The 22,241-nt window shown below is 47.6% G+C and overlaps 1 protein-coding gene across 3 annotated transcripts in view; it reads right to left on the bottom strand.

The window, feature by feature from the left end:
• Window positions 1–4,645: 4,645 nt before the first annotated feature.
• Window positions 4,646–22,241, bottom strand: part of LOC108940507 (nuclear factor of activated T-cells, cytoplasmic 1-like) — a 64,554-nt gene continuing 46,958 nt past the window's right edge. For all 3 annotated transcript variants that reach the window (XM_018762744.2, XM_018762745.2, XM_018762742.2), the window contains one exon: window positions 4,646–5,822. In XM_018762744.2, the coding sequence (XP_018618260.1) occupies window positions 5,767–5,822 (56 nt within the window). In that variant the 3' untranslated portion in view covers window positions 4,646–5,766. The remainder of the gene's footprint in view (window positions 5,823–22,241) is intronic.

Below are 22,241 nucleotides of genomic sequence, written 5' to 3'. Positions count from 1 at the left end.
TGTGAAAGGAAGACATTTGTGATTTGAGTGTGGAAGTTTAGCTTAGTGAAGGTGGAGGAAAGTGTCTGATGAACACAGGACTGTCCACGTAATTCCGGATATCGATACGTGGATGGATCCTTGTCAAACTAGTGCGAAAGTCCTAGACAAATTATTGTAAAAGCTGAACAAATCACTTTTTATTGCTCTTTATCGACATAAAATCCCCGATATCGTTGTGCTGTTGAGAGAACCCAACAAAACCCATCTGAATAATTGTACGTGATAAATAAATGATTGGCTTTTTCTGCTCTTTAACGAAGGAAGATCAGCTGAAAACGTCTCCGCCGGCGGGAGGGCAGACAGCGCGGGGCGTCCGCGAGAGATGCAGACATTTCGGTGCGAGACGGCTGCCCCCGTTGCACCATCCCAAGGCCAGTAATGCACGGTGTCAACGAGAGGTCAGCAGCTCCGTGTCACGCCTGCCCATTAGAAGGTTATTTAGTGTATTATTTTGTCAGTGGGAGTGATAGACCAGCAAAAATGAATCATTATCCCTCCGCCCCGCCCCCCCCGGAGCGCTGACGGCAATCAATAATGAAAGATCATTAAAATGAATAGATGAACCTCCCCTTCTCTCCAGTTCCTAATTGTGAGATCAGTGTCAGGGGAATGAAGACGGAGAGGGCCGGGGCCCTTAAAAGGCTCCTCCGATTGGCACGAACTCGTCCCCGGGGCCCCCCTGTGGACAACGCCCCTTTCCACCTCTCGGCTTTCACGTCTCTAAGAGCGCACCGCCCTGCGTTCTTCGCTGGCATCATGCAGGTCTCACATCACTCCATGCTCGCAGCAACATGACATATAAATATATCACATATATTTTAGCTGATTCTTTTTTCCAAAGCAATGTTATGCTGATTTGCTTATTTTTACAGGAGGGTAATTTTAGAGCATCAGCTGAAGGTAAGGGAGAAGGGGGGATTTGAACCTAGGTCCTTCTTGTGCAAAGCAGCAGCTCTCACCACTACGCCACCTGCTGTCATGAATATGTTGAGTGCATCCTGTATGTCCTGTTAAGAATCATTTCACATGATGAAGCCAAAATTAATCAGATATTAGATATTAATTAGACATGAAATGAATGATAAAAGCACATATTCGTAACTGTAGGTGTGACATCTATATACTGAAGTTCAAGACAGGTGGCAACTTTGTAACTGACATTTATCTGACGCTTTTCCTCCAAGTAGCTTACAAAGTGAAGCTGCCTACGGTTAATAAACTGTTTATACAGCTGGGTAAATTTAGAGGAGTAATTCAAGGTAAGTACCTTGCTCAAGGGTACTACAGCAGTACGTGAGACTGGAACCGGTCTCCTTCAGATCCAAAAGCAGCAGCAACACTACCAGCAGCCCCATATACTGTATATATTTCTGTTTGTTGCGTATTTTATCTAAGTTTGTCTTTCATTTACTGTAAAACAGAAAAGCGAAAGTGTTCTTAGAGTGAAAAAACAAATAAATAGATCTGCGGAGAGTAGATCTGCTGGAATTGGGCCTTTAACAGTGATTTGTTCATGTGGTATAACCTCCAGCCACCTTTGTACGCGCAGGTGCGAGGGCCCCACCCGGCTTCCCACAATGCACCACACTAATAACGGCAGTTTACTGCTGCGATATGAGAGATCCAGCTGTAGCGGAAACAGTGGAAAATTGGAGGCAGTGGATGAAAGAGTGCGTGATGCGACTAAGTAAGTCACCATCCTTGCTGAGGTAAAGCCCCCCCTTTCCTGGCTTCGCATCCTGAAATGTGAGGAATGTCCACGCAGCTCTTTATGAGATGGGGGACATCTCGGTCCTGCGTGGCTGAGCGCCGGCCCTTTAAAGTGACCCGAGTCCTGGGTTCGAGCGCCCCCTGCATTGGAGGCATATGCGCAATTTACGATTTGCAGATGTTAGAGGCTACGGGCTGCGTGGCAAAAAAGAATCCCTGCCTGTCTTTATACTTAGTGTGTAAGAGCTGGGCGAACAGGCGCTTTGGGACCAGGGGACAGGAGGAAGTGCTGCAGTGAAAATCGAGGGATTAGCAGTAACTCGCCAGTCCGGCCGTTGCCTTGCGTGGAGGCCACGTGGCCACAGCGGGGGAGGGGTGGCGGCACATTGCGATCGCCGTGGAGATGTGTCGCCATATCGACGGCTTTTAGTTATTCGGCTTTGAAAAAAAAAAAATCATGTTATTTTTGGAACAACACCTTTGACCTTTGTTCAAGAAAACGAAACAAAATAAAAGTGATTTTTTTTTCCCCTTCATCAACGAAAAATAAAGGTGGCAGCAGGTGGTGTAGTGGTTAGAGCTCCGACATTTACACACATAGGGTCAAGGTCTGAGTCACGTTACTGCTGCAGCACTCTTGATCAAGGGACTTACCATGATTTAGAAATGGGTTAGTGGAATTACTGTAAGTAGCTGAACAATGTAAGCTCCTCTGGAGAAAAGTGACAAATTAATAAATATATTTTAATGTAAGTTATAAAAGTGAGCAAAGTGAAAGTGAAAATAACCACCATCAGTGTGAGACTCTCGTGAAACCGACAGCCCTTTTTACATTTGGATAAACTAATGGCTTATAAAACTGGTTCTCTGCACAGAGACACACACACACACACACACACACACACACACCACAAAGGAAGAAAAAGCAACACAAGTGTTTTTGTGCTTCTTTATTGCATATACAGACTCAAAGATCAGGGTATTTGCGAACTACATTACTATCTGTCAGAGGTAACCGTGACACATCTCAATATTGTTCCAACTTGATCCAGAAGGAGGGGGCTGAGATAAAAACAAACAAGTGCGACAAGAGCTTTAAATAGAGCAGCTATTTCGGGATGCCGCGGACGGGCACGAGGTGCCCCCCCCCACCAACCTGTCGCTATGGCGATGGCAGATTTGGACTTTCACGAGGTGGAAAAAGTGTGCTGGACAGCCAGGTGGCCGGTGGCAGGGGGGCCGGGTGGTGGTGGTGGTGGTGGTGGTGATGGTGGTGGGGGGGTGGCAGCAGCATGCCCGTGACCACGTCGCCAAGGCGCAACAGACCACCTCCGCCGTGTGCTTGTCGCTGCGGACACCGTGAACGCCTGCTGCTCGGGTCCAAGAGACACACACGTACACAGAGAGGGTGAACCCCCCCGCAGCACGGAGGCCCCCCTCGTGTCCGGGACGTACGGCTAGCAAGCTGCGTGTGTTAAATTCACTAGCTGTGCACGATGATACCTTAGCGTGCAGCGGAAGCGAAGGCGGCTACTGAACGCACTGATGGGGAGGACGGTCATCGATCAAAACACACACTTTACAGAGCCATGGATTCTTTTTTCAACATAAAGCCCAGTAATGTACAAAAGGAGAGCATTAATCTGTTTAACATTATCAAGAGGAGTAAAAGAAAGACAGTGGAAACAAAAAAACATGGAAATTCAAAACTCAGTTGGTCATAAAAGTCTTGAGCTAAAGCACAGCCATGTGACCAATAAAAGGACATGGTAAAAAAAACTATAATAATACATTCAACATACACTGGCAAATAAAAAGTGGGGTAGATAGTTTCAATGGTAAAATTTTCAATATTCAATTTGCCTGGATGTTTTGACATATCGCCGAGGGCAGCCCAGAGGATAAAACATTGCGTATAATATTTGTTTATAATATGCAGCATAAGCAAAGCTTGGAGAAGCACTGGGACACGTGTTATTGTTTGCGCCGTGTGGCAAAGACAGCGGGAGAAGACGCAAGCCATTAAAATGCAGCTCCATAAATCGCCTTTACATGAGAGGGGCCCATATTATATCCTCGTCTTCACAGTAATGTGCAAATATGACTAATATGGCTTTTTAAATATCTCAGTATCATTCCTTGAAGACCACGTAAGGTATGCATAAACATAATACACATTACCCACTTTAAAATCCCATAAATATTTCATATTCAAGAGGAAGTACATTTCACTGTGTCTGAACGGGCTGAGTCCGGGCCACGGCACCACCCAGCTGAGACACTGAATGATGAGGCACAATATATATATATATATATATATATATATATATATGTATACTTCTAAATGCCGATAGGTAACCATGCTATCACATACACTATGAGCAGAAACTTCATTCCTGTGTGTTCGGTTAGCTGTTTAAATGGTAAATATAAGCTAAAATATGATCAGCGGTAATATTGCTTGCATGCATTTGATAGGCAATGTATAAATATACAATAGTCACTTTAGACAGTGCTGAAGATCGGTACTCGATGAGAGACGATTCTGCAGTTCAGTCTCATATTTGTCATCCTTTTTTTTTGGACGTCCCTGGAAAAAATTTTTGGTCTTTTGAGTTGCAGAAATCGGTCTCGCCCGAGATCACCATCAAAGTGCGTACATTCTTTGAGATGGCTACCACTGTCAGACATAACATCCAGGGTTAGAAGCTCGAACAATAACTTCACCAAAAGTAGAATCCTTTGGTACACATATGTAAAAAAATCCATTATTGCCAGCTTAAGTCAATTTCCCTCCAAGAAAAAGAGCAGGAGCAAAATTATACTAATATATGTAAATATATATTTATTATATATACGTATATATAAATTATGCAGCAACAAACCTATTTACATGCATTGTGACTTGCATTAAGTCTCTAAAAAGAGTTAAGTGTGAAACCCTGACGAAGTTGATATGCAGACAGGTAGTTATATTACAAGCCGGGGCCTGTAGCCATGGTGCATTAATATGAAGGCAGGTAGCTAAATCACCACGATGTGCACCCTGCACAGGCACTAAGGAAAGGCATCGTACTCTACTAGCTCTGCGGAACTTTGGATGGCGCTGTATCTCGATAAGTGCCGTGGGGGGTCAGAGGTCAAAAGTGCTCTTCTTCACGGCCACTGACCGACGTGTTAAAACGCAAAGGCGGAGTCTCTGGAGAGAAATGTGCCGGCTGCCTTTCCAGCCATGGTAAAAACACACAAGAAGGGTTTTGATACATGTAGAAAATAGCTAAACGATGGGCCAGAGTGCGGCGAGAAAAGCGACGATACACAACTAAGCCGTACATTTTTGATACGATTTCTACGAAGTATGCTAGGATGTACATTTTTATCGACAGACCATGGCATTGAGACAACAAAGGTTCTTTAGGCAAACCCCTTTTGTTTCCAGCTACTGGCCTCCAGTAAACATGAATACAACAACAAGAAGAACAAGAACAAGAATAGCAAAAACAAAGAATCAATTAAAAACGATGACAACGAACAGGCTTGTGTCTTGGCTTGCTGGTGGTGTAAGGCACTTCCTTGGCTGCTCGCTCTTGGCAGGACACGTCAGCCAAAAGAAGCCAGCTGGATTTCTTCCTGTGGCCCTGAATGCCACTCACCACGGTAAATCTGGAAATGCCGTCTGGAACTGTGGGCTTTTGGAAGAATGTCTTTAAGGCAGATAGTTTGGTTTCTGAGGACATTTTCTTTAAGTCCCTCCCCACCTCCATCCAAAGCAGAAACTATCGATCGAATGTGGGTTTCGGTCACGATGCAGTTTTCTCGTTTATGAGCACAGGAGGCCTCTCCAGGCCCATGGTGCGGGACAGCTCTCGGTTCGGTCAGGGAGCCGGGTTCTGAGGTTCAGAGAGAGGGTCTGGGGGATCCGGGTGGGCGTTGCCGCAGCACGCCAACCTGGCATGGGATTAGTCAGTTCACCTCCATCTTTACTTCCTGGGGGGGCTTCAGAGCTGCGGAAGTCTACGCGTGGCTGTGGACCGAGATGCTTGAGAGGTCGTTCCTGATGATTTCATTAACTGGAAGGAGAAGACAGAAAGTGAGAGGTTATCTTACAGTGAAGCTGCCTCTTGTCTCCTCTCCTACACCTCCAACAGTCAAATTTTCTCATTTTATTATAATAAAAATTATTGAACAATTTTGTTCAGAGACAACAAAGTATCGACATATCTATCTATAGACTTGTTTCGGGACATGAACCTGCAACCTTCAGGGTCAAGTCCCTGTTGAAACATATACCCACACAGTTGTTAATGAACTAAACTTGGGACGAAAGCAAACGGGATCCTCATGGTACAAACTGTTGACATACACATTTCTGAAGATGCAAACACTTTTGTGTCATTAACTTATTTTTTACTTTGTGTATTTTCTTCACAGATTGTGCTGTAGATGGTACTTTTTCATTATAGCAATATTTGAGGATTTTACAGAAGCTAAGTAGTGGAAAAATCAAGGGACATCTGCATTATTAAGTTTTTACCGAGAACAAAAAGTGACGACAAAGTTATGAACAAAACGAGTTACAAACAGACTTGTGCTCACAATTTTGTAAACTGAGCAGCTCGTGTACTACGAGTTAAGTATGTAATGTTTTATTGAACAAAAAAAACCTCTTTTGGTAAAGCATGGAGTTGTTAGCACTTCACGTATAAACCTGAGGGAAACACAAGTGCAAAAAGTGATTTAGACGAGGCAGCAGAGCCACTTTCAGAATGAACAATTTGTGTAAAACCTGCAACGCTGCTGATCGGTGTCACTGCCCACAAAGTGATGAGAACTGAAAACAAACTGCAGATGCACTGACGCAATGAACCCACGCTGGAGATGCCAGGACTGCCTAGTATCACCACAGTGCCCTTTCACGTTACTCCTTCAGCAGGTTGTTGGGTCTGAACGTGGCCAATGCGAACTGCAATGGGCTCCGAGGTTTACAGGGACACCGGTCCTGATGCTGACCTGCTGAGAGGGAAGCCCACGGAACAGCCACTGTGTGAATAGGAACAGAACCCCCTCTGTACCCCTCTCTGTGCCCCCAGGGCAACGTCGTCCCCATCGACCTCCCAAGGAGTATGTCCTTGTGACTTCCTCGGAACGAACCAATGCACTTTACTGATCCTGGTAATAATTAAACAGCCTCTGTCTGATTATCAGTCATGTGATTTAGACAAACGTCTGTGACAAACCGGTTGTTGGTTTGAGCTACGAAAGGTAACAGATATTTTTCTGAAGATGCCAAACTGAATACTTCTCAATCAGTATATGGTTTTCGGTCTTTTTATTTCTCAGATTCGGGCACTGCCTGCATTTCTCAACAGCGTAATTGCGAGGCGCTGAGAAGCGCAGCAGCCGTCGGCGGTACGTTGACTGGCACCGGGCCACACGCTAAGGTCCTTTGTACGAGTGGAAACAACCCATTGATTTTCTTTTTTCTTGTTTTATCCCAACATTACATGCCTTTAATGAGTTTAATATAAACTGTTTCCATGTTCATGGCATTTGGTCGTTCGATGCAAATGCACTTCTTGCCATTTGACGCAGCGACATAATACATCTTGCTTTTGATTTTATTTCGGTTGTTCCAACACAGGATGAGGTAAAGCTTGTGAAGGCAGGGCGCTGCCCAGCTTTGGAGATCCAGATTGTGATTATGTCATACGTTTCTCATACCCAAAGCATTTCTGGTAAATACTTCACCTGAGCCGCAGGCAACACATGGGAGGCACGGAGACCACTTTGTTCGAAGCCCCTCGCTACACATGTGTGTGAATGAGTGAATGAGTAAGGAGTTATTTAGCTAATGATTATATGGGGGATAATTTAATGGGCGTTGGCTGGATGGCGAGTGGAGAAAACGTCTGAGCATCACATCCAGGAACACGGTGAAGAAGACTGAGAGCAGTCAGCGCCGTGTGGTGAAAAAATCACCGCCAATATTCCTAGCAGCAGGTGGTGCAGTGGTTAGAGCTGCTGACTGATTTTCACTCAGAAGAGCCAGGTTTGAATCCCCACTGCTGCTGTAGTACCCTAGATCAAAGTCCATACCCTGAACTTATACAGTAAGAGTGACTAAGGTATATAACTCAGTAAATCAGTGTATTTAAATATTGTGAGTCACACTGGAAAAAACACAACCTAAATGAATTAATAATAACTTTTCCAAAGTGACTTACAATGTGAGGTTTGTCCGCTAAGCCACTTACACTGATTTCCCCGTTTATGCAGCAGACTAATTTTTTACTGTAGCAGTTCAGGGTAAGTACCTTGATCAAGGGTACTGCAGCCGGAGTGAGATTTGAACCCTGACTGCAAGGCAACACAACGCCTCCTACCCCGAGTAGGATGTAGGATGATGACAGGAAGGTCGTTGAGCTCGAGAAAAGATGCTGTACTGTTGTATAACAAGGTCAACGAGTAACAAGGTCCGTTTGAGTTCCGGCAGCTGCCTCATGGCTTATGTGATGCACCGACATTTTCCTAAAGGTTGCACAATACATATGGAAATGGGGTTCAAATCTGGGCCCTAGTATTGCAAGGCATGAGTGCAAACCGTGAGGCCGCCAGCTGCACCATCTTGACGAAGCTACAGAGCGTCTGTATCCACTGCGCTCATGGTCACAAGTGCACATCAGTGCATATTGACACTGACTATTGGTCATGTGACGCCTCGTTCTGGAACATTCCACTGATTTTTTTTATTTTGAACACTTCAGTGTCTTGCACCTCTGCAGCATGAGGGTTTCAGAGCCCGGCCTGCTTGCGTGCAGCTTCAGCACGTGTGGCCTGAAGAGGAAAATAAAAAACCGCAAGACGAGATACTAGATGTCCCCGTTTGCAAGGCGCTTGCGGCACGTTCGCACCCGAGAGCACGGTGGCGGCGCACAGCGTCGGCGCTCGCGTGTGTCCCTGTGGAGAACACGCATCCAGGGCAGAGTTATGATCCACTACCCTTCTAATTGCTCCTTCTTACCTAATCGGAACTTCTGTTTTTTGTAATTAAATCCCCTGCGATTTGCATGCAAAAGAGAAAGAAATATTATCACAAATAAAAGAGATAAGACAGAACAAATATCGGGAACAAACAGAGTGCAGAAAAACCCTGAAATAAATACAAAATTCAATAGTCTTTAGGGCTTTATGCTCACTGGAGGTCAAGATAGTGCTGCTTGACTTCATCATCGTGAAACAGAAAAGAGGCGTTTTACCGCACTAAACGCACTTTTATGAAAATGACATTTGTCTGAAATAAAATGAGAAGGTTAATCAGACTGGATTCATTATCTCTCTTCCAAATGATGTCTTGGAACAAGAAAGAAAGGACACGATGCAGATGCGCAACCTGCCTGAGGCCGGACGGGCCCCCACCTGCAGCGACGGGCCTCGCCCCAACGCCCCCGAGGCCTGCCGTGCGGCACGTCTGTAACGGCTACGGGGCTGCATTTGGCTTCAAAGAGGCTGAGACGCTCCTGAGAGATAAACGTGCGGTTAGGAGAGTCGGGTTTATCTGCTTTTCCTATTTTCAGAGAAAAACGTCTGAGTCCTTCTGTTTTCGGACGCCCTCGCAGTGCCTCCGTCGAACTCGCCCCGCCCACACGGCAACCGCAGCCACGTTTCTTCTTTATCATCTAATATTTTCCATTTTCCCCTCGAGTTTTCCACTGCTGCTTTAAAAAAAATTAAAAAAAAAAAAATTGTGAGAAAAATAAATAAATAACAGGTAGCTATTCGCCACCAGCGCAGGGGCCCTGGCATCCGGAGGCCGCGTTGCTCTCAGCACGAACGTCAAGACAGCCACTGAAAGAGGATGTGGCGAGGTGCTGAGACCACACAGCTTTTGAGACGAGTTTATTTAGAGCAGCCTGATGCTGTTTGCCGTTCTATTATCTGGCGGAACGACTATTTTTGGCTCATTAATGGCTAAATTTACACGTGCCGTTTTATGAATAGCTGCCTTTGAGGCGTGTGTGGCGTTGTGCACAGTTAACTGGTGCGAAGGTGTGACTCGTTTTTTATTGTGTATTGCGTTTATTATCTTGCCTCTCTTCATTTCTTTACCATGAATAACTTCATACATGTCAGTTTAATACATTTTTTCTTTCCGACGAACCCTCTTTCCCAGCACTCGTACAACTCCAGGTTTCGTTTCAGACGTGATGGAATTAATTCAAACGCTCAGCTGCATCTTCCCTTAAAATATCTCAAAATCCTGCTCAGATGGAAGCTCAGTTGTCCACGGATCATAATAAAAGAGAAATGTATTTATTGCATTAATTTATTCACTTATCGGCTCATGCTGTCCAAAGTGACTTCTACTGCAAGGCTTGAAGACTAAGCTACTTACCCTGATTTACCCATTTATACCACCTCACAATTTCTATTGTATGAGTTCAGGGTAAAGTTTGTGCTGAAAGGTACAGCAGTAGCAACAGCAGAGATGATGACGATGATGATAAAAATATAATAATCATAAAACCAAAAAGATTGATTGTTTTAGCTATCCAAGGTCACGAAACATCATGCTGAAAGAGGCTGAAAAACTCTAAGAAGTGATTTCATCCCACAAAGTCTGAATTTTGATTTCACCAAAGGCATATTGATTTAATAATTTCTATCATTTCCCAGACAGAATACTCAGTATTCCGGCATAAATCTGAGCCGCTCTGAACAAGATCCTAGCAACAAATGACTGTCGTGGTTGTGGTCACCAGGCACTGGTATCACATTGATTTAAATAATGTACTTAAGAACTCTGCTGGACTTTCCAGCACATTCCACATATATCACTCCTTTATCCAGTGTGCGGTTTGAACACTAAACTACCTACACTGATTTACCCATTTTTACACCTTAGGGTAATTTTTACCGAATCAATTCAGGGTAAGTACCTCGGTCAAGGGTACTGCAGCAGGATGTGTGTCAAAAAAACCCAGGGACTTCTGATCACAAGGTGCCAACTCTAACCGCTACGCCACCTGCTGCCCAACGTAACATATATCGTTTCCTTGAAATGTCACATGTTCAATAAAACAAGAGAGCTGTACTCACGACCTCGTCTTACCGGCATTTACATACCACATGTATTTGCTGACGTTGTCTGCACACGCAGTACCATCTTTTCACACCTGGCATGTGCCTCGAAACGTTTTGATGTTTCCCCATTAATGCACGTATTAGGCGCTCTGACTGTTTGTGGAATTGAATTACAGCTCCTTGGAGATGTTCTCGTTCGTTCGGCGGCTCGGCGCGTAAACAACGCGGTAATGGAAAATTCAGCGGAACGGGGCCCGCGGAGAGAGAGCGAGGCGCATGGAGATAGCGGGGCGAGCGAACGGTCGCCAGCGAAGCTCTGCCAAAAAAAAGAGAGGCGCAGCTTTTATTACCTCGGCTCGTTTCAGACCTCGGGCTTATTTTTGGTTACTTTAGAGGCGCGGCGGCGCTGCCGCGGGGCGAGCTATTTTTGGAGCGAGCGCGCGACTGACACGGCGAGGAGGCCGCGTTAATAAAACACCGCGCCCAGAGCGGGCTGTCAGCGGGCACAGTCGGGGAGTTCCCGTTCCCCCCACCCCTTGCACCCATGGCCCTCCGTTCACGGGCTGCGACCCTCGTGCCGCCGGCAGAAACGCACCTGAACACACCCACCGTTCTCTTGAGGCCTCTGACCCCGTTACCTTCCGTTGACGCACCGCCGTGTTTTCCCCACAATCGCAGCGTGCACTTGGGTCCCGTCCCGCATTGCGGTGCCGTGGAACGACGTGTGTAAGTGCGAACCGGTGGTGCCTGATTTCCACGCCGCGGTGAGACGTTTCCACGTTGGCTGACTAATAATCGAAGAGATGAATGGACAGATGCTCTCCGACCACGGTTCTCCCCCGGTCATCGAATGATGGCTCCGACATGCCTCCTGGCACGCGACCCAGCGCAAGCCTGGTGCGAGCATATTAGTCGTGCTCGCGTTCTTTGTTTAAATATAATACTCCCGAGTTACGTTCGGTGTGTGACACAGCCACCTGTCGACTACTGCAGCGTCCTAACACCCATCATCACATTAATAAACCGAGGGAAGGACGGTCATGGCTTCGGCCGCAGGTCAGCGGTCACCTGCTTCCTTCAGTGGTCAACTACTACAACCAAAGACAAGGAAGCTTCTCTTTATCTCTCCAGCTTAGAATTAATGTCATTCCCCCTTCAAAGAACCTCTCACCATTAACTAGTGAGCTGCTTTAAAATTCAGAGTCAAATAAATCAGACACGAAGGTGCCATTGAGGCCCCATTAAGCAAAACAGGACAACATCATTAGTCTTTGTTTAGCTGATGCCTCCTTCCAAGACAAATCAAAGCGCCAGATGATACGTTAACCAACAACTTTACTGTTATTTACCCCGCGTGGTGCTCTTACTGTACCAGGCCAGGGTAAAGTACCTTGATCTACAGCAGGAGCAGGGATTGAATCTCAGGTCCTTTGATCACAAAATGATGTTTCTAACCGCTTCGCCACCTGCTGTCACCAAGGATCTGCTGTTTGGTGCAGCAGCACAGGACTATTCTTGAGCAGGCGGCACAGAAGCACAACTGCAAGCTTCCAAACCCAAACAGGTTTGCTGAAAGAGTGGTGGTTAGAACTGCTGGACCTAAAGGTCACCGGTTTGAGCCTCACCTGCAGCTGTAGTACCCTTGAGCAAAGTATTTACCCTGAATTGCTCCAGTCAAATTACCCAGCTGTTTAAATGAGTAACAGTAGGTACCTTGACATTGTAAGATGCTTTGGAGAAAAGCAGGAGATAAATTTATTTGGAAAATGCAGCTCCTGCATCCCGACTGGCCTCTCGTCGCAACTTCACATTCTGCATTTCTTCCCTTTTTAACCCAAAAGTGGCCAAGAAAGGGAAGCTGATTCCACCCAACCCCCCATTCTCACTGCTGTGTCGTTTCCATGGCGAATGATCGATGGCGCAGTAAATTATGGTTATTAAGCTGTTGGGCAGACATCCTTATCGGGGACGACTAACAGACTGATATGAATTAAGGGCGATTAATAAAGCGAGCGCACGCTGCTGTGTGAATTTGAGACAGGAGGAGAGGCGAGTATCCGACTGGCGAGGCACTTTGTTTACTTTTATTCAATTACCCGGGAGGAGCAGCGCTGCCTCGCTCGCCGGCTTGTGGTGGAACCGGCGCGGATATGGAGTTATCAGAAGAGCTGCAAAGTGGATTAGAGTGCAGACGGGCTCCTGCTGGGAGCTGGGAGCTCCTCCGCGCATTTGGGAGGGAGACGAAACCCCCTGGTGAGGAAATGACTCTCGGGCGACCGCATCCGGCCGTTGCCGAGAAAGGGCCAGGTGCCATTTTGCCAAACTGTCACAGGTGCGTTCCAGATGGACTCGGGACAACGCGTGCTGTCTGTTGGCGTTTTGAGGAGCCCGTCTCAATTCTGAGTGCACGCTGCTGCCTCCGCGACCGTGACAACCTTGCGGCTCGAAGACGGTGAAAAATCACGAGACCCCAGCTGTCCGGAGAGATCCTCGAGAGACTGACGAAGACTCAAAGACCAGTTGGTGTTTATCTCCAAGCAGAGATGTGTATCTGACAGCATCTGCAGTTCTTTCACAGACAGACAGAATGCTCACAGCAGCAACAGCAGGTGGTGTAATAACTAGGGCTGGTATCTGGTAGGCGCCCAGTTTGAATCCCACCTCCTTCTGTGGTCCTCTTGACCAAAGTACGTACCCTGAATTGATGGTGTAAGAATACCCTGGTGTATCAATGGGTAAATTATGGAACATTTGCTTCTGTAGCACTTGGGCAAAGGTGTTCAACCAATGAAGGTTAATTGTAATGACAATTTGACACTCGAAAGCATGGGACATTCTACACACTGGTGTCTCCACACCTGTGAATTTAACTTTTGAGTGAAGTCGGTTCCGCCATTTTTACATTGTTTTTGTGCTCCCGCGGTGTGATTGTGCCGTTCGGAAGCGTCTCGCTAGGAAGACACACTAAACAAGCCCAGCTGGTGAACCGAAACTATGAGACAGTATCAGAGAAGAAGGGAGGTCCCCTACATCGACCTCTAGGGCCCAGAACCCATGTGCTGGGAGTCGTGACCTCAGATGTGTCACGTTTCTGCCGCACAAGGACACATTTCACACTTTTACATCAGTTGAACTTGACGCCCTGAGTAACAAATGATGAGTTTGTTTGTAAGGCTGCAGGAAGTGAGACCAGCCCATCGAAAGTTTTGGTTGAACCCATCGGCTTCGGTCTGCTCACCCACTATTCGATCAAAGAAAAAAAAAACACACTGCTGCAATTGTTACAATTTTATCAGTCATGTACAAAAGGCCCCTATCGGTGGTGTCACCAGCTGGGGTACAAAGTCTTATTTATTTATTTGCCCCCCCACCACTGACTGAAACCCTGGGCACGTAGGTCATTGCAGCGGGAGGAAGCCTGGCTGACTTTAAAGCTGCACCAAGACAATTGAATTTCCTGATACATATTACTTTTTGTTTCCCCACAACATCAGATCTGCTCTCGGTTACAGCATAAATGCTTTATGGACAATTTGCAGCCACCCACGCGTAATCTTAAAGTGATCAGAAGGAAGGGCGCTACCGCTTCAGTCCTGCTTCCAGAGATTCCAGGGGCCGAGGTCAGGCAAGAAGTCTGGCGGCACGCCAGCGATTATTTATTTCACCAGCCATCATTTATGTTCCCTGCATAAACTTTTGCCCACATATACAGCGTACTGTACACATCATTTTATCCTCATCCTCGTATTTAGTCGGGGCAGCAGGTGGCATAGCGGTTATAACCAGAGGTGGGTATCGACAAGTTACATTTACTCCGTTAAATGGGGGAGTTTTTACCAACATTTTTCACCTTTACTACAGCACAGCTGTAATGAAAGATACACACTTTTACTCTGTTACATTCCTGCCACCCACCTCTCATTACTTCTGAACCGTCCGCATGTAATGTTTAAACTTTCTCTCCGCAAAGCGAATCGAGTCGCTGTCACTGCAACCCGCAACGTCTTCTGCGGATCACATTGGTTGCCGTCGGCTGTCAATCACAGTCACTTTGACGTTGAACTGTTCAAAATGTTCTGGTAATGATGGAACCAGAATGTTGGAAAGGTACCTTCTGATGTCCATGTGGGGCATAATAGCTTGCGGGTGGTGGTGGTGGGGGGACCATCTGGGTGCCGGAGGGGTGCAGCTTTCCCTCAGCTGTCTTAATGACTTTGGACTGCACACGCCCCCCCCCCCCCCCCCCCCCGAGGCATTCCCCCGAGTCCTGAGGCAGTCGAGGCCACCGCCCGCACCCCGCCCAAAGGGCCCTGCACGGCAGAGGATGGCAGCCTCTTTGTGTGGGCGGCCATTTGTTGATCTTCCTCTCGCCTGCTTTCTGCTCCCGCCCCTCCCTCTCCAGCCTCGCCCTTGCCTCCCCCCTCCACTTCCTCCCCGGCTTCCTCGAGGGCCCTGGGGAGGTGCCGCGAGGTGTTTACTCGGGCCCCGCTGCGCTCCCCGGGGCCCCAATCACAGCGGCATACTGTCAGCCCTGGAGCTCACGAGGGACGCGCAGCGAGAGCCGAGCCGAGCTGAGACGCGACAGGGGACACCCGTACCGCAAACTCACAACACATCACACCGAACCCACCTGGCAGATCCACTCTATGTTCTAATTCTGCTTTTGATTGTCAGGACACACCGTTGGTTTTTTCTGAAATTTCATCCGGATGTACAGCGAGCAGCTTTTACCCATTCTGTACCTCGCTGGGCGGCTGGGGAAGGGGGAAGGCGTGGCTCAGTATTAAACAGTGTTTGTTATTTTTTGCTATTTTAAAATGCACGTTTTATACAAAGTTGTTTTTTGGACGGAGTCTTGCTAGAGGAGAAGGAAACTAATCTCGGCGCAGACAATGGAAGGGGAAGCGGTGCACCTTTGCAGCACGCCACCTTATGAGTCACACCAGTTCCTTTCTCATCCGACTATAACAAATGTCCCCGATGGCACAAAAACACGGCAAGACGTGTCGTGTCCTCGGCTCACGAGTGTAAATATGTTCGCTACAAGCCTTGTGCCTCCATCCCCCCGCGGTCTGCATTTGTCTCGTCTAACCACAGACACCTGCAATGTTAGGTTATACGTACACTAGAATCCACTAATTTGACCATTTATACAATATGGTAATTTTTATGGTGTATATTTGGGGGAAATCCCTTGAGCAAGGGTACTACAGCAGGAGGTCAGGTTCAAACTAGGAACCTTCTGATTTCAGGGGAAACGGCCCTAACCACTACTCCACCTGCTGCTCCACCCCGTAACAGCATCTCTGCACGAACACAGTCACTCGCGTGGCTCCAATCATATCTACTGCTTAGACAAATTAAAAACTGCATCTGGTGCTATCACCGATTGAACACGCAGGGGGTCAACTTCTAGACCCGACACGTGCACTGTACTAGAGCATCGAACTCGTGCCTCAACCGTATTATCGTGGGCGCCATGGCAACGATGGATGAACCATGCAGTGGAGGCTCAATATTCTGAACATTGTGAAAACACAGAAACATATTGAAACCATCATCACTTTGAAGGGGGACGCCACGTTTTGCCAAGAGTCATCCGAGTGAGAATTTGGCTGCTCGCTTGCTCCTCCCAGGATTTATGACATCAGCGCACACGCACAGGTGCTTTAAATCAGCTGGCTTCAGTCGGTCGTAAAAAGGAATTTCAGAAACCTGTCCGGGGTCCTGAGGGTTACCTCACTGCTGAGTCCTACCGGCAGCACCTTCTGTGTACCTAAGAACAATCGATCATGACAAAGGGGCAGCAGGTGGTGCACCGGTTAACATCATCAGCTTTCCTCTTAAGGACTTTATTCAAATCCCTATGTTGGCTGCATTTCCCCTGATGAAGGTACTTAGACTGAATTGGTACAGTAAAAATTACACTGTTGTATAAATGGATAAATCAGTGTGTCGATCAATGTATAAACCCAGCACCGAAGGTCACTTTGAAGAAAAGTGCCAGATAAATGAATGAATACTCACTAATACTAATCTAGCAGAACCCATCAAGATTGGTTAAAGGCCATGCAGAACTCATGGTGATTGGTTAATGATCTACTAGTGCTCATCGTGACTGGTTAAAGGTCTAGCAGAACTCATCATGACTGATTAACGGTCTAGTATAACTCATCAGGATTGGTTACAAATCTAGAATTGAATATCTGAACACAAATATTGTGCAAAACTCCAGACTGGACAGGGATCCACTTGCATTGAGAGACATTCTGTCTTCACTAGGGAAGATCAGGAATTGCTGGAACATCACAGCACTAGACAAACTTTTTAAGTTTATACACTCGTTCCTTGTCAAATAAAAGGATGCAAGGCTGAGGTTCCCATCTGGGACACGAGCACAGAGTGGGAGAGTTAGGCGTCATGAAACAATCGAGATGTTCTGCAGTTCTTAAATGCCAGGTATCCTGGACTTACTGACAGTGATCCAATTTATGAAGGGACTGAGTTCTTGGTGGAGTCAAGGTGAAGTCCACGCATGGCTGTTGACTTGGGTAGGCTTGGCTTGCCTTGCAAGGTGTGTACTTGAATTCCACCCTTGGCACACCTGCCCGCTCTCAAAGGTCTGATGGAAACTTCTGCCATCACAGTTGTGCTCCAAAAGAATAGCCTTTTCCCAGCTTTCCTCCCCTCAGGTGATGGCCCCGTCATTCCCAACATGTGTTGCTCTCTCAGCCTCTACACAATGGGGTCTTGGCAGGACATCGCCCAGATCTCTGAGATGGCTCTGGGGGCTCTGAAATCTCCATCGACCGCCATAAACCACATGACCCTCGGGGACCCTGCTTTCTGTTCCAGCATTTCACTGCTCACATCTATCGATGATGTCACCTATAAATCAGAGCACTCCCTCCATCAGATATAGCCATTCCATCGCATCACCTGGGACTTTAATGTTGGGTGACGTCGTTGCGCAAATATGACTGCTTCTTTTTGAGAGCAGTTATGAATGGACAGAGCACTATGGGATCAGTGCACGGTTAGGAGAGCCATCGCTTCCCCTCAAGGAGAAAGGACTGGAGACCACGAGCTCACAGTGGGATTGATGGACCTGCTGGTCTCCAGTAATCGTTCACCTCCCACAACTGTGTCTGACACTTTATTTTCTCCCTCAGCGGCCCTGGCTGCTCTTGGCCAAGAGGAAATAGCTCCTGCATAATAGGAGTTTGGCAAAGGCGCAAAAGAGAGAGAAAAAAGAAAGAAAGAAATTGAGAAAAACTGAAAGACAGTAAAACGTCTGAGAGCCCTCGTTCTACCAAGTGTTGCTTTTTACTGCACTTCTCGCGTACACACTTGCGCAGGGGATGATTTGTGTGCCGGGGCTCAGCGGCAGCGAGGCGGGTTACAGGCCGGCAACAGCTGCTACTGTGAGGAAGGGGATGGAGGCCGCGGTGTTCAGGGAGTTGGATTCTGAACGATCGCCTGCCTGCTTGAACACTCCAAGGACGGCGGCACTCGGCCAAAAACAGCAAACAAGGCGTCGGTGCTCCGCCCTGCCTGGGTGAACACCCCGCGACGGGACCTGCCGTGTGGCTGCTAACACGTTACATATGGCGGCTGGAGGGAAAGAGCGAACTGGAGAGCTGCGCGTGTTTACAGAGGTGAGTTTTGCCACACCAAGGGAAATAAATAAAAAATGACAGGCTTTGTGGCATGCGCACAGCCATAGCTCACCAAAAGTGGACCTGGAGATGAGCTCTGTGCAATGGAATGGTACGGAACACCGTCTGACCCATTTGTGCAGACGGATGTTTTTACGAAAGAAGTTCCGATTCAGTATCTACTCCAGGGTTCAACAGCAGGGCCTTTCAAAGCAGACACAGAGGCAATAGTGTCTAGCTTGACGGCTGCAGCTGTATAGAATAAAAGCCTGCTGGTGATCAATATATCAGCTCGTCTATTATCAGTGGTCACTGTGAGGGAACCCACGCAAATATGGGGAGAACATGCAAATTAAGTGCAAACCAAGCCAAATTTGAACCCACGGCCCAGGAGTTATGAGGCACCAGTGGTACTCATAGCAGAGAGCAGCCTGGGAAATTGGCTGGAGAAGAAGCTACAGCTGCGGAAGGGCCTTAAGGACGGCCCGAGACACCAGCAATGCTCGGAGACGGCGCGGTTATGCCCATGAAGACCCGAAGCCCATCCATCATCTTCACGACCGGCGTGTGGAGAGCGGCTGGGTCTCACTTCGGTGAGGGCTTTGCCACAAGCCACGAGAGGATCTGGGGTTTTAGAGCCTGACCTCCAGCAATCTCATGGTCTCACCACAGGTGGTGTTTTAATTGCAGATCTTCTGGGTCCCATTTTAAACACAACTGGTTAAACATCGGCGGTTAGGAAACCCGCCAGGATGAGGATGCAGAGACAAAACCGAGACGACTGCGATCCGTACGTCTCCGTATAAAGAAAGGAAGATAAAAATTAGGTACAACGACAGCAACAGAACGAGCATAACGTAAAGCGGTGGAGATCACAACGGTGAAACTGGTAGAAAGCCAACTACGGGGGTGCCATTAATGAATGTGAAGGCCCCCCACTGAAGAAATGATCTCCACGTTGAAGTGTGTGGAAACCCAGCTGATGGGATGACTAATAGGGTCAAATCTGAAGACACTCAAGAGGGTCTTAAGACACTTAGGGAGTTGGATACTATGTTCAAACCTGTAGGCACCCAACCAAACTGGTCTTCAGGGAAAAAACCGCAAGGAATCTTCTGGGAGCAACGAACCAAGGTGCAATCACACAGGCACAAGCAACACTGAGAAGCTCACTTCTCCAGGTCGCTTAGCAGGTGAAAGCAGATCTTCGAAGTCCCTGGAATGTTGACCCTCAAACCAGCCAAACCTGCAGAGTGTGGAGACATCAGAAAATGGCTGGACTCACAATGGGCACCCAGTTACGGCACTACCCATGACCCCCGTTTCCCCGCATTTTTCACAAACACGCCAAACCTCCTTTGAGAGGTGAAATCTGGGGTCCAATCTAACTGCGGCAAGCTTCAGACACAGAAAGACCCAATTTATTCAGATAGGGTAGCGGTCATTTGCGAGACGGATTCCTTCGGCGTGACCAAAGAGAATGACGTCGCGGCTGAAAATGGATCGTTCCCATTTTAACGACAAGACCTCTGCGAACACCAAAGGCCTAAAATGCGAAGCGGAAAAGGGCGCCGGGGTGTCAGATGCCTTACGTAACAGCGCAGAGTCGTTTCCCGGCCACAAGTCTGCATTTTAGCGGAGCGGAGAGCATAACACGGTTAGCCCTGAAAGTGGGTAGGTTTCGCTCAATCGTTTCTCAATATGTCACAGGCGGAAGGAAAGCCCTTCTGGACCGAAAGCGAGCGGCAGGGAAACTACTTACCGCGGCCAGTCTGGGCCGCAGCCCGGCCGTACCACGCTGGAGGTGAGGTTTCAGTGTCAGCCCGGGATGCAGCTGGGGAACCCACACAGACTCTCTTAGACTCGGCTACATTTCACATCCGCTGTCTAGCCACCCGGTTCCCTGGGGCCGCACGTTGCCGGAACGTTCTAATTGTGTTTCTAAGACGCCGCTGCCAACATGCGACTCACTGCAAACTCAAACACGTCAACATGTGATGAGCGACAGTGATGATTTCAGCACTCTAACTGGTTATTTGGAACCTCTTAATGTAACACATTTTTGATAAAGGTTGCCTCTTGTTTTATTTGTGTAGTTTCTTTTTTACATAATAAAAGAATCAGTAACAGAAGACAAAAAAAGAAAAAAAACTATTTTGATCAATCAAAAAGTAATTTTATCATGTTGTTCTTCTGGAGACCACCTCATCCACCCAGAAATCCACTACATCTGGTGGTTATAGTCATGCTTTCCTTCCCAGTGGTCCTCATGGCTGTATGACCATAGCTCCAGAACAATCTGAAAGTAATCTTTTCGTTCCATATTATTTTTTCCGATAATTCTAAAATTCCTAAAAGCCCTATTCTTTTTTTTTTTTGTTTGGTGAGTTCCAGGAACACAGGATCCCAGACGTTAAAATGCACCACTGATGACTAAAATCTATAGCCTCCCTAAAATCATAAATTATAAAAAGGCCTCACTTTTTAATTTTGCTTTTATTTTTTGAATCTGTCAATAAGCTGCCAGATTGTGGTCGTGACACTGCACTTAACCAGCGTCGAGAGAATGGTAAACATCCTGCTCTATTAGAGGGGCTTTCTGAAGCCCCCCGCTTGGGGGAGCGTGCCGAGGTCACAGATCGCGTGTTGTAAAAGCATGGGCCTTGACCCTTTCCCATCAGACGGCACATTCCTACCTACATCCCCCCCACAAACAAGCTGCAGACTCGACATCTCCCCTCCGCCCTTACTGGGCTTTGCCGAGACCCGGCTCTCGTCCCCGGACTGGGATGCGTAGACGTTTCCGCGAGGAAAAACCTTCGGAGCGTGGGACAGGCGGCCATCTTGGGGAAACTCCGGAACTTCAGAAGGAGCGGTTGCCATGGTAACGAAAGGTGAACGAGAACAAGAAAGGTGAAAAACGGTGGGCGGAGTCTCGAACAGGGCCTTCCTTCTGTTTTCACTCCTTCTCCCGAGCTCAAACTCCTTCCTCAAGTTCATTCTTGTTACGTAAAAGACTTCCATTTGAGGAGAAAAATAACTAGACGTGGATTTTTTTTTTTTTTCTGAACGGAAAAAAAGCAGGAGAGGAAGTGGCCGAGAGCGCCGGGCAGCGTGAGGACCCCAGAGCACCGACATGTGAAAGGCGCTTTGTGCGAAAGGGCCTCGCCGCGCTGACACACACAGCTGGTTGAGATCTGCCCCCTCTGCTGGGTGCTCGGTGGCAGGCGTGTGATGATGTCACTCCTCGCACCCAGGGCTTAATGAATGGAGACAGAGCACGGGCCCCCACCAGGGCTGAGGCTGGAGGGGCTTCACTCGCAGCTCCTGGTCGCCACGGCACCCAGGCGCACAAAGGGGTCCTTCATCAGAGCACAGCACTCTGCTCGCAAAGGGGCTGTGCTGGCAGCACCACTGTGCCCCTCGAACCCCATCTGCATTTGGGGGCTGATCTACGAAAGCTTACTGGGGGGTCTCTTCAGAACAGAAGAATGATGTCATTTTTCACTTTGTCCCTGCTTACACAAGAGGTTTACTGCACATGCTTTGTTTCACTAGAGGTTCCCCCACTCAGGTGGGGGAGTTAAACATTTTACATGTATCTGATGCATCTTACAGTTATTTACCCATGTATACATCTGGGAAGTTTTACTGGAGCAATTTAGGGTAAGTACCATGTTTATGGGTACTGTAGTTGCAGATGGGATTCAAACCTGCAACCTTTCAGTCCAAAGGCAGCACCTCTAAGCA

Source organism: Scleropages formosus, chromosome 18 (assembly GCF_900964775.1).
Source record: "Scleropages formosus chromosome 18, fSclFor1.1, whole genome shotgun sequence".
In the NCBI taxonomy this organism is placed as follows: domain Eukaryota; kingdom Metazoa; phylum Chordata; class Actinopteri; order Osteoglossiformes; family Osteoglossidae; genus Scleropages; species Scleropages formosus.
The sequence above is the reverse complement of the archived record's forward strand: the minus strand, read 5'-3'. Positions and strand labels throughout refer to the sequence as shown.